The following is a 13,182-nucleotide window of genomic DNA, read 5'->3' on the forward strand; positions in this document are numbered from 1 at the left end:
ATCTTTAATAGATTAGCCTACCAAAAAAATTGGAGTACTTCAAAGTTATTAGTTTTTCAGCCTAATCAAAAATAATTTGGTCGCTTTTGTATATAAATTGCTGTCGGCGATTGATGCAACTAGACTGCTCCAATAATCTTCAGGGCTATTAGTACACTCATTATAAATTAGCGCCTGCCTTCATTTTTATGAAGATAATACACTTTTCATTATTTTTACTGACTTTGTGGCTTCGTTCTGGATCAAAGTGTTTTACACATATTCAAAGGTCACACTTTGGTCATGCAACTATTTTGCAGAGTTATAAGCGCCAAATTTATGTCAAATTACTCACATTTTTTTTTTATTCAAAGTACATGAGAAATTAACAGAAATAAGTGGATTTCACCAAACAGACGAAGCTTTTTAAATAATTAAGAGTGAGCAGCGCACAAGTATGGAAAACTTTAGACGTAAATATCGAGGAGCTCTTCGTAAATGGAGACCCATATTCAACGGTAAAAGTTTAGTCATGCAACTATTTTGTAGTTATAACCGCCAAATTTACTTCAAATTACTCTCCTTTCAGTTTTATTCAAAGTACATACGAAATTAACGAAAATAAATGGATTTCACCAAACAAAGTAAGCAATTTTAAATGATTAAGAATGAGCAGCGCATAAGTGTGGAAAACTTTAAACGTAAGCGTCGAGGAGCTCTGCGTAAATAGAGAGCTTTTCAATTATGTGCCATAAAACAAAAACCAAAATATTCCCAACGGCCAATCAAAAGAAAAGTTATTAACTTTAAGAGCCAATGAGAGCTCAAATCAAAACCAAGCAGACTGCTCAAAGCGCGGGAAAACGCTTGCAACCGACTTGTGATTGGTTTCAGTTTTGCATCTGATTGGTCGAGAGAGTGGCACGAGTTTTCTGGACCAATCACAGAGCGAAGTCAAGAAAAACCAGTGTAATCTCGAATTACTTTCGACACTCCATCAAAAAGGTAAAACTTCGGTCGGAGTTATCGGGGTAAATTTACGCCAAAGAAATAGCAAACAAGTCAGAGTTAACGAGAGTTCGAGTGAATCGAGTTCGAGTTAGCTGATGGTAAATGAACCGAAAAATGGGGCCAAATTCAAAGGAAATCGCATTTTGTTGGAGTTAGAGGGTATTCGAGTAAACTTAGTTCGAGTTAGCGGCGTTCTACAGTATCCATTTCTAAAAAACAGATGTCAGCAAAATGGTTGGCTTAATCTTGATAGTGTGGGTGGTCAAATGTAACCAATGAAGGGTTTCATTCTCCACCTTCAATCTCATTTTATTCATTTAACTACAGCTATAAAAAAAAAAACTCATAGAATCAACCAGAGAGTGCACTTAGACTGCATCATTGAACAACGTTTTCGACTTAAAAGGGGAGTTCGGTTAAATGCCATGTAATTAAAGCAGGACTCCACTGGCTTGTGATCCTAAGAAGAGAAACATTGAGAAGTTTCTTAGATATGTAGAAAACATTTGATGCAGAAAAATGGAGAAAGACAATGCTGAAAGTAACTATTGTAAACTGAAAGGTGGTCGCGACTTTAACCCTCTTACTCTCGTAGTGACCAGGGGCCCGTTTCTCAAACGTCCCGGTAAATTAACGGGCCCGAAGCTATATTTTAGAATCAAAATTTAAATAATAGAGAAGCAGTTTCTGGCATCTTAACCAATCCATTTTGTTTCTTTGGCTGAAAGTTTTATTGTGTAATTCTAAAACCTTTCAAACTCTCACCTTGAATGAAAACAGAACAGATTTACGGGCCTGATAAGTCACCGGAACCTTCGAGAAACGGGCCCCAACACAGAATTTCTCCTTATACTGACTATCAATACAATATCGAGCAGGCAAGTGATGGAAATAAAGAAAAATATCATTGGGGATTTTTAGTTGATTCAGCACCAAATTCTCCAAAATCACATCACGAGAATTGTATAGCCGACAGTAAGGCGAATTACTAATGAGATCCGGGGAGGGGGGGTTAGATGAAATGGCCAAGGACCAGACGAACCTTCTTCGCGTTACTGTAACTTATGCGTTTACACTGTTCAACCTACATCTTTCACTCTATTTTCACCAACATTTGCCTCACTTCCTTTTTGGGTTTTTATTTCTTTTAAGTAATATCTCTGAAAACATTCAGAGTGAATCCAATACCTCATAGCTTGAATTTGAAACAAAAGTTGACGGAATGGTCGGTTTAAAAAAAATTGAGGTTTGTTTTGATAGGAAAAATACCATAGATTTACAGACTTGATGATAAAGTACCCTTTCGTATGGAGAGAGAAATTTTCCTTGGTATGTAATTACAAACGAGAAAAAAAAAATGAGGCAAAGTTAATGAAAACCAGCTTTGTACCATGGACGAATTTTTTAAAGTTGCTGAACATATGTTGGAACTAGAACTTGCTAGACTTTGCTTTCAAGAATAGGAGGCTCTGAAATACTTCAAATTTAGTCCACAATTAGAAAATAACACAAAATCGTTTGGAACATTGGAATATTGGAATATTTTTCACGCTCGTAAAGGACATCAAAAGTGGAACGTGCACGTGCACAGGTACCCCTGGTTGACCAATTGAGCACAAGGCTGGGCAGTACGCATTGTAGGCTCGTAATGATATCGACGATTTCGAATGTTTGAGCGTCAGTTACGCCTACGGATGAAAGACCCACCTGGTGCGATAGGATCGTATTTTTATTTATTTTGTTACCACATAACTGCATAAACCCATAGATCTTGATCACGAACAGACTCACGTGTGCTGTACTATGAAACTTATGTAACTGACGAATCTAAGGTCACGGGACATCATAGGAAGTCGCATAACTGTCCTAAGTCATTCACCCCGGTAGGTTTGAAAAAAGCTTGCAACGCTGTTAAATAAAGAAAAAACAAAACAAAACAAGCAAAGTAAAAAACAAACAAACAAACAAACCAAAATAAAACAAGTCAACCATCAACCCTGGTGGCTCAATGGGGGTGGTAACATTTTGTCATTGTATCACTCAAACAAAGTCATAACTTTGCCTGAACATGATATAACTGAGTGCTGTACCACTTCCTTTAAAGCTTACCTCTCCACCATTTACAGCTTTTTTCTTTTGTTGCTTATCGTACTCAATGTTTTGATTTGGCTTTTATTTTAACGTTCCGGGACTCAGATTAATACCGAATGATCTTATTGCAACGACCACGTCGACAATAATTTTCTCTATCATGAAGAATTGCTTTTCGACAGCTTGCTGAAACTTATTGTCATACATGATTTCCTATTTCTTGGAAAACTGAAGTCTTCTCTCGAAACTTAAATGACTTCGAAAGAATAGGCCATTCGACTGGAATAACATGAGCATATGGTAAATACATTTTGTATTGCATTTATTCTCGTGATCTAAATGTTTGATAAAGTTACGATGCTGTAAGGAGAAATTAGATGCTAGTCATTCTTAGGGGTAAAAGTGTCAATGAGCATGTTTCGCTATCCGGGGCTTGGTTTTCATCGCCTTGAGTCTTCAAGCAGTGATATGATTTGGCTATTTTCGTCGCGAACAGGTTTTCTTTCAGGACCGAAAGCGGTGGCGGCGCGCAGTTTACAATTCTTTTCTTAATCGAACTATCATTAATTATTCCGTCTGTTGTTAGAAGTGGATCTACGCTGTCGATGTACTCACTTCCAGAAATCTAAATGTGCATATTTTGCGTTAAACTGCGCTTTCTCGGTGCTGAAGGATATATCACTATACCTTTTGAAAGGCTTAGCAAGACACCTTCAGCGCCTCCGCTTCGCCACCTTCAAATTGAAAGATTCCCGTCAGGTGGTCAGATCGAGCATTGGCCCGACTAGTAGCCGTGTATATGCATGAGCTTTATTTGGCAATTTGCATCATAGGAAAAGAATGGCTTATGATATGATAACTTGCAAAATGAAAACGTTTTGGCCTTGTGCCTGCTGATGTCCACACAGGGGGTAGTCTTGTTAACATGGGCAAAAAACGAGCAATAATACGAGGAACGTAGCCGGGAAGTCTTTGTCAAAGGACTGGTAAAACGTCTGTTGAATGGTAAAGATGAAAGAATACATATTAAGATTATAATATTTCGAAAGTGATCGCAACTCTTGTAGTTTTACCGTTCTTCATCTCGACGGGAAGCTGTACTGTAACGATTACATTATTGTCATTCAACAGTAGTCACACTGAGAACAATGATTAAGAGCGATCCGGGAATGTTTCATATCGCATAACCTTCCGGATAAAAGTTCATGAAATACTCGTCCCGTAATAACTCACGTGCGAACCATAGCCTCCAGCAATTTGCCTGTCACCCGTCACGAGATGTCTCCTGAATAGAAAAACCCCATCAAGGCTACGACAAAGAACAGAACTATGAGTTCAACTCCTCCGCCGCACCCATTGTCGATAAACAAACAGTCCAGCATCTTAGGGTAACCTATGTCAACTACCTTAGCAATTCATTCTGGTTGATCCCGTCCGAGGTTCCTAAGCTAGAGAACTGGCAAAAAAACTGTATACAAAGAGAAAGACAAACCTAAGACATTTTCCCCTATCTGTGTGGAAATAAGATTTTGGGATTCAAGAAAGAGAAAAAAAAAGGCAGATTTCAATAGTATGCAGGAAACAGGTGCTTTGTAAAGGACGAACAATTCGCAACAATGAAAAACAATTTGAAGGTGAGATTTTCGTAACTGAGTTTGAAATGATAAGATAATTAGCTGCGTAATTACCTCAAGTACTTATAAGTAGTTTGTTTTCACATCGTAAACCCCATCAAGTTACCAAGGTCACTGGAAGCTTTCCATGCCAATTGCCATTGTATCGTAACAGGAGAATATTAGTTAGACTACACAACAAATTACTAAGGAACACTATCTATCTCTTTCACAGTAACAAAATATTGTTAAAAGAGAGATTTTTGAGAATTAGAGAAACAATCAGAAACGAAACTTTCGTCTCTCATGTATACCAACATGCCTTGTTGCAAAAAAAGTTTAAAAGAAATAATACCAATGACTGAATTGTGGTTTGGTTTGAACAAGTTCTTTTAAATTCTCTTGGGCATTCTTTTAAGGACTTTGATAAGAGAAATAAAGGTACACTCTGCAACCGAATCGGGCCCAATCTCTCTTGTAAATATTATGACTGTTTATCAAAATGTAGCTATAAGGCAAAAAGGCCGAGGCAGATCTCTATTTGGTTTCTATTATGATCATATTCCAGCCGATAACGGCAAGTGTAAGCAAGGTTGAAGATTTGGCGACTGGACAGGTGTACCTGTATTCTTTGCAAGTTCGTCACTGATTCGCTTGGACCCATCTAAGTGCAGACGTTTGTTCACCTTGGGAATCTCTATTGACATACATGAGTCTCCGCCCACTCAGCCCAATTCAAAACGAGTTAGATGTCATTGAAGATGTGACATCAACAGAAACTTCTCAAATTATAAATCTTGTAAAGCTTCCTTCAAGTATTTGCGAAAGTTTTCCCGTTGAAGTTCGTGATTTATAATCAACTTGAACAATTTAACACTTAATACGTTCTCGTTGTGATTTTTAGTATTTCTTCAAGGTCATTGCGACTACTAGAGAGAATTTTAGTTGCCAATACAGACATTATTGATTGATTATTTTTTATCATCTAAAAAGCATGCTACTCAAGTTTTCAAAAGCAATTTTCAGTGTTCAAATCAGTGGAAAGCTAATTCATTTGTCTTGGTTATTCCAAGTGTTTCTTTCATTTTTTTTACTCATTTAGAGATTTTTGAAATTTTTTGGAGAGTGTTTAGTAAGACTACACCATTTGTAAAAGTGTTGACGCATGCCGTACTCAGTACGGCATGAGTCTTGGATGGGACGAGACACTTGTCACATAGACCCCGACCGTCATCTGTAGTCATAATACGTCAAATGCAAACAGCCATTGACAGAAACGCCTGTCTCAATGCCATCCAGGTTTGTCTGCACGCGATATCTTATTTAAAAATAGTTCTACGTGATCTGATTTTCCCCTTTTCCTTTTAAAACGATTCCTGACGACGATCTATTAATCAGACTGTTTGAAGCACATGTACTTTTACAAAGATTTGTATGCTTTATTGAGATTTTTGTCATCGTATCTAAAGTTGAAACTTAGCCAGAAGAGCCTAAGTCGAATTTAGCAGTAGTGCTTTCTTCATCACCTGTCTAGATCTCCAACAGAGCTGACAGTTCAATTATCATCACTTCTATCAAATTTTTTTTCCAGCACGCGAGGTTTCTTTTAACTTCTATTTTGTTTTAGCTTCATATACTGCACAAAATACCAGCGACTACTGAAAGAACCCATAACACAATAGAAGCTTTTTCTTTACTGGTCTATGACACTGCATAAGTTTCACAGAATGGAAACTCTGAAAAAGAACCACCTCACTCAACATCATAACGATGCTTTTAAAGACATCCATGCCCCTTGAGCAGACCTAGTTTCTGAATGAAAACACTGATTGCTCTATAAAAGCTATTGACATACGAATGTTTCATCCACAGACAATTTGATTTAAGTGAAAATATAAATTACTTAGAAGACAGCTAAATTAGAGTTAAATATCACTGAATGGTCTTGTAATCCGTTGGGATAACAATTGTTAATTACATTACTTGTTAACTGGAGGAACGAATTTCGCATGTGTGTAATAATTATCTTTCTTTAAACTTTAATGCTCTATTTGGATGGAAACTGAAAAAGATTCAACACAATCGTTTTCTTCATGCTTTACAGTATTAATAGTTTTTGGAATCAAAGCTTTCTAGCGAGTACCTCAGCCCGGAGGATGATTCATAAAAAAATAGCGTGTCTTGTTGACAAGTACACCACTTCAACTAGATTTAAAAATGTCATCGATGCAGTAATTAAAAACTGAGTAATATATCTTGTTTCCTGAAAATTACGGAAAACTCCTTGCTGAGCTTCTATGAACTTAAAGTGTTTTAGAAATCCACTCAACATTTACTGACAATATAGCGTTGCACCAAATAACCTTTTCCGAGCTTAACCCTCAAAAAATAACTAAATATCTTCGCCCTCATCAGACCACGTTTGAAAGGAAATGGGTTGAAGTTTCTTTTTCGAAATGATTCTGTTCGTTTTTCTGTTCGCAGTTATTAGCTGTTTATTTTTTTTAGAGATTAAGTTGTGACCTAGAATCACCTTTACAAATGCCATGTGTATAATGATAATGTTGATAGTAACAAATAGTGTCAGAAGTCTACATTTTTAAGATTATTTATGCAGAACGTACGAGAAGCATCCGTCAAAAGCCCAGACACAGGATAGAGTAAAGTTTATAACAAACCGAGTAGAGTTTTCATTATTATGATTCATCTCTTTGCTTAGAGTGGACGTTGCTTTAGTTAAGTCACTAGAAATGTCACCTTCATGACATCCAAAATGAATTTAAGATTGTACTTCGGCGGAGCTGAAAGGAAACGTGATCTTTGGGAAAACTGGTTTGCTTTCGATTTGATAAGAGTTCACAGGCTGCACGTGAACGAAAATATGAAATTTTCGTTCAGATCTTTTTTAGCTTCTGCTTTGGATACAAAGAGAAGCGAATAGAGTGATTGCTGTGCCTCAGATTTGTCCTGAAATTACAATCGAGAAATTTTAACCTTTGAGGCAACGAGAACAGCATTTCGATATTGTAAAAAATATTACAAGATTGTTCACTTTATGTCACATTATCAGAGACTGATAGAATTGATATGAAATAACGAGGGAAAGTGCAGATTCTTGAGATACTGAAATAAGTATTGTATTTGTAAATTTGGATTATGCAACCATTTAGACGATAAAGATACTATGTGTTGACGAAACTTTCTCCCAGTCCAGTTCTGTAAGACGACGAACGACGAACAAATGATATTTACACCACCTTTCCGTCGTTCGTGTCTTTTACACCAAATATTGACCAAACAAAGGAAATTTAGGAAGAATAGGAAGCTTATTTTCTTCTGTTATTTTGAGGAAAGGATAAAATTTTGATGCAATTTTATGGAGGATTAACAAAGACTTAGGCTGAAAATTTACGTGTGCAGCCTATTATTTCAGATAAAAGTACGTCATCTGATTTTCAGCGGATAACTATACCAAAAGTCCGCCTTGTTTCCCGAAAGTTCATGGATAATTTTTTTATGCTATTACTGTCGGTTCTCATTTCCTATTCAATCTGTCAATTTGCGAAAGATAACCAGTGGCGAAACATTTTTTCACTGCAGAGACTGACAAAATGGCGAAACCGATAAGTTGTTTAGTATCACATAACCGCCAGAAAAATGAAATTTACATCATGAAATGATTACGAACATTCCATGTTGCCCGATTTAACTGACGGGTTTGAATTCATGAGGCGTAATTGGAATAACTAGGAGCAAGGCTCGGAAAGATAAGAGAATTGCAAGAGCGAATCTTAGACGCACCCAAGTCACACCCACAGACGATTAACGGTAGGAACCCTGATATCAAAAGAGTGACAAGTTGCTGCCCACTGCCATAAATCATTGGACGTCAGGGCTGTTTTATTTCATGCAAAAGGGAACCATATTTATTTCAAGTAACGCTGTGACTGATATCTAGGACCTTGGTGAGGATAAGGGTCAGCATTCCAAACATCCGTAGTTTTGTTTACCCTGGTTCGTTATCGGAATAACAACCAAGTAATATCACGGGAAGTGCGAAAGATAACGTAGATATAAATGATATTTACGGACGGGGTTAGGGTAGTTTATAGAAATAAGCTGTAGATGTACATCATTGACCGTCGTGGTGTCCACAGTGATGGCGAACGATTTCCAGGTGAGAGTGACTTAATCGCTTTCTTGTAAGCTCATTATATGCCATTCAGTTTACAAGTACTTGTAAGTGCTTTGATGTTTCTGTCAACTAAAACATAATTCATCGATCAAGGAATGTTTGTTTAAAAGTTTATGTGATCTAATTGCATTCTAAAAATTTGCAAAGAAATAACCGTGTCCTGTGTAGATTTATTGCCACCTTTCTAGTTGAAACGGAGTTAATATCATTCCAGTCCTTCTTTTTGAATTATCATCAACTTCCTAATCTATTTCCAAAGTCAAAATGATCGCATGAATACACTCTAATTCTACAATTGCGGAAAGAGATGAACCAAGAAAAAAACGCCGGAAAACGATGTTAATAAGCTGATTTCATTAGAGTAAACTGAATTAGGGCCAATCTGTCAGCTAAAAATTACCAAAGTTCTTGCAGTAAAAAAACATTGGAAGATGATCAATCAAAATGAAGACGACAATGTCAAGTTAATTTTTTTTTTATGCTATATTAATTAATATTTGGTTGTTATGACGTTGCTCTTACACTCTGTGGGATCTTAAATCCGTGTGATACAACTTTGGAGGTCATCTGTAGGAAATTGTAGAAGAGGACAAATTGGATTTGTAAATGGAAGAATGCCTCTACTTCTATTATGCTACAGTTTAATCTTCGTGCAGATGACTTCGAACGATAACGTTTACGCCAGGTCTTCTTTTTAGTGTAGACTGTTGACAGTGAATCATTGTTGCAAACTAGCATCGACTGTAGTTACCGCTGAAAAGCACATGAAAAACAGAAAGGGTTGCTGTACGACGACTTAAGCCGATTAGTTTGCATCCTACAGAGACACAATCTGGAAAACTCCCAATGAAAGATGAAATGTCGGAAAGAACGTTGAAAGTGTTGCTATAATTATAAGTAAAACGATGAGGTCGAATGCTTTTGTCTTATCATAAGATGAGGTCTGACCTCAACGATTTGCTGTAAAAATGGCATCACATGCAGATGGCTAATTTCACAACGTTGGCTAACATTTCCAAGGATCTACATGATTTCTTCCATAAACTTAGATGTTTCTCCTTTAAATTTTCTTCCTCCGCAAGGGAAACTTTTCGATTTCACCGTAGTTTACCCAATTTTCATGTTGATCTCTTTAAAAATTCAGCAGTGAAGGAATCTCAGCTCTTGAAGCCTTTGTTGATAAAGGTCTTTTGCAGATCCTCTAAACTTTTTATTATTTACTCAGAATCTGATCATTAAGTAACTCTTTATTGCCCATGAAATGGTAAGGGACTGTCTTACGAAGGGAGCAGTTCCTTTTTCAGCTAACAGGAGATAATTCTATAATATCTTCGCCAGCTTCCAGACTTGGCGACGCATTGAGTGAATTTGCAATTCATTGCAAATGTAGTATGCTGCACGGGGCATTTGTCGAAACTTTATCTACAACAGAGCATGTAAAATGACTATAGCTAGCCAGACACGGCAAACTTCTTTGTCCATGCTTTAAAAGTTAAGAAAGTAAAATCGGAGCATGACAAGAGATCTCTTCTTCAGTGTAAGAGTGATCTACACCTTAATCTCCATTAAGAAGCGATGGATTTTTAACAAAGTCTCAGTGTCTTATAAATCTCCGGAAGAAAGTTATTTTTGTTGCTATTACTTTCACATTGTTTAGGTTTAGGCTTAAGGAGCCGTAGGTGCCTCTTTATCTCTCTTAATTTACAATTAGTAAACGGTGCCAAAATCAACTGAAGTGTCTTCTCCAAATGGCATGCCAACATTCTACTCACGAAAGATTTGATCGCCTTAATCCAGAACAATGCTCCTTCGCTTTCCTGCGTTTTTTCACGTATTAGGGGACCTCCCTGACACCTCCTTTACCGACATAAGCCCACAATATGCCGGCTTGCTGCGTCAACGTTTCCTCGTCCTCAAGGGACATAGAGCTCGAAGCGTCTCTCGAGTCACGTCTTGCACGAATAGAGAAAGTTTACTTGAAGTAAATTTTTCAACAGGTTTAACTTGGATTTCCACTATGGTTTTGGTGCTCAACTTCACATCTCATGGTCAAAAGGTACAACAATTTAGTAAAGTGTAAGTGAATGAGGATGTTTCTTCCTGTGATCCCTGATCAATGAAAAGTTACCTCGAGTCAGCAATATGTTAACAACAGATTTCGTGTAGTAGAGAGGCAAGCTAAGTTGAGCAAATTAGTGGGCCATTTTGTGCAAGCTGACCATGGCGGAATATCCGATGGTTTCTACTTAAAGATAACGGGAACAAGATAAAGAGAACACCCACATGCGGGTCCACGAATTTCCTTAAATTATTACTCATCGTGGGCGAGAAATTTAGGTCATTTCCTCTCCTCGAGGTAAAATTGTGAAAGTTTGTAGAAGATCCTGGACATGAGTATTTTACTTTCTCACCATTAGGTACGCCGTTATGATGCCGAAACCACATAAGAATTGGTCTAAGTAAGGTACATTTGGGAGTGGCTTAAAACCCGTTTTTTTATTTTTGTTATTTCTGCTTCTATTCTCCTAACATAACAAAAACTTTGAATCGGCTTTCCCGACGTTTTCACATAGGAGTTCCTATTCTTGTCGACAAACTGCAGTTAATGATGATTTTATCGCAACTGAAGCAATCGGGTAAATTTTTCACCGAAATTTCAATGTTATCGATCAGAAATGTTCGTTGTGAACAACACAAGATTCCAAGAGTTCGCCCCCAACAGGGAAATAAACTGTGAACCTAAGATTATAGCGTGATCTTTTGTATCAAATAGAAGACCACCGTCGTGCCATAACAAGACAGCATAACTGTATGAGTTCTTTATGGTTTTTAATTTTATCTTTAATTGCATTTCGACGTTAGCGGGGGATTTGTTTTCAATAGCTTATGGAAAGGTAAAGCATCTGCTAAAGTAAATAAAACGTGCTGTGCTTTTCCTACTGCAGCAACAATGTAAATTATTTTTAACAGTTACGAGAACGCCGAAGTAACTCACTTCGGCCACAATGACAAGAGTTTATTTCGCATTTTACAAGTTCTTTTCATGGATTCAGCGACGCTATGCGCGCGCTACTTGCTGGTGAACGTTTTTCCTTTAAATGCTGCCTTTTTGTGGGTAGCGAAAAGATAACGTCGATACGTCGTGATGTTCTATTTTGAAACACTCAAATTGGGATCATGCAGCTTACCGCCACGCCTGGTGTGAAAATTTGTATAATTGATTAAGAAGATGTGTTTTCGTTTCTTGTTAAGACTGTTTATCCGAAGGTGTTCAGTTTATTTTCTTTGCATTCCTCGCGTAGTAGAAGTGGCGGTCTATGATAGACCGCCTACATCATCATAATCGAATTGATCGATCTGTTATCATCACTCGTGTTCCTTCCTTTTTCCACAGCTATGGCCGTTTCTACTGATAGGCTTGATTGTGGTGGCATTTAAATCAGCCGGTGGAGCAACTACATTTTCCCTTCCCAGGAAAACTCCTGACAGAGACTGCAAGCCCGTCAAACGTGACTTACTCAGGCAGCGGCTCGGCACCGCGTACAATCATCGATACATGGCTATGGACTCCACGGATCTTCAAAACCACTTACCACCTCAAAATCAATATCACGTGACCAAACGTAACATAACCAAGCGATCCAGCTCACTCACCGTGGAGCAGATAACCGACCCAGCCCCCTGGACATGCCAGACGAGTAAGGTTTGGATTAACCTGGGCCCAAAATTTTTCCCTCGTCACGTGAGGTCAGTCACGTGTTCAAGTGATAAGTGTTGGTTCAATCACTTCCGATGTCGGCCGAAGTATTACACAATCAAAGTGCTGAAGAAGAAGGAAGGCCAGTGTTTACGGGTGTTCTCCAGCACAGGGAAACCAAGATTCGAGGACTATTGGGAGCCGAAAGACTATAGAATTACCGTGGACTGCGAGTGTGGATATTGATGATTACATTCTGTTTTAGATAATTAATTAACTTATCCTGTTTGTCAAAAGATAAATTATTAAACATTTTACCGCTCACGTTTCATTTGCAATGCTCTTGTTGACGTTTAGTTTTACCTTTTGCAACCCAACATTGCTCTTCACACTGATTTCCCTACATTCAGGCTGTTGTAACGACAAGGAGTATTTGTTTGGCAACCAAGAGCTTCTTCAATCGCTGGTAATTTCCTTTTTTTTTCACGACTTTAGCATTTGATTCAAGGATGATATGATTGGGAGAAATAAAAAACCAATCACTGTTACAGGCATAAGGGTTAACATCTTTATAGTACAACTGAATTATAGTTTTC

General features: G+C 37.7%; 1 protein-coding gene and 1 long non-coding RNA gene across 6 annotated transcripts in view; one reads left to right on the forward strand and one right to left on the reverse strand.

Moving 5' to 3' along the window:
* LOC111322786 (uncharacterized) overlaps positions 1-12,910 on the forward strand; it is a 31,670-nt gene extending 18,760 nt beyond the window's left edge. Inside the window, exons 1-3 of one of the 2 annotated variants that reach the window (XM_022925958.2) lie at positions 8,761-8,871; positions 10,887-10,945; positions 12,284-12,910. In XM_022925958.2, the coding sequence (XP_022781693.1) occupies positions 8,820-8,871; positions 10,887-10,945; positions 12,284-12,832 (660 nt within the window). In that variant the 5' untranslated portion in view covers positions 8,761-8,819 and the 3' untranslated portion in view covers positions 12,833-12,910. Of the gene's footprint in view, positions 1-8,760; positions 8,872-10,886; positions 10,946-12,283 lie in introns of those variants that run through there. The other variant, XM_088734735.1, reaches the window with a different exon arrangement.
* The window catches only part of LOC148721923 (uncharacterized), a 16,104-nt gene continuing 3,479 nt past the window's right edge, over positions 558-13,182 (reverse strand). Inside the window, exons 4-5 of one of the 4 annotated variants that reach the window (XR_015992131.1) lie at positions 2,782-8,958; positions 558-1,450 (exon numbers count right to left, since the gene is read on the reverse strand). This is a non-coding gene — a long non-coding RNA (uncharacterized LOC148721923). Of the gene's footprint in view, positions 8,959-13,182 lie in introns of all 4 variants that reach the window. The other 3 variants (XR_015992129.1, XR_015992130.1, XR_015992132.1) reach the window with 3 other exon arrangements.

This window comes from Stylophora pistillata, chromosome 10 (assembly GCF_964205215.1).
Source record: "Stylophora pistillata chromosome 10, jaStyPist1.2, whole genome shotgun sequence".
NCBI classification, from domain to species: Eukaryota; Metazoa; Cnidaria; class Anthozoa; order Scleractinia; family Pocilloporidae; genus Stylophora; species Stylophora pistillata.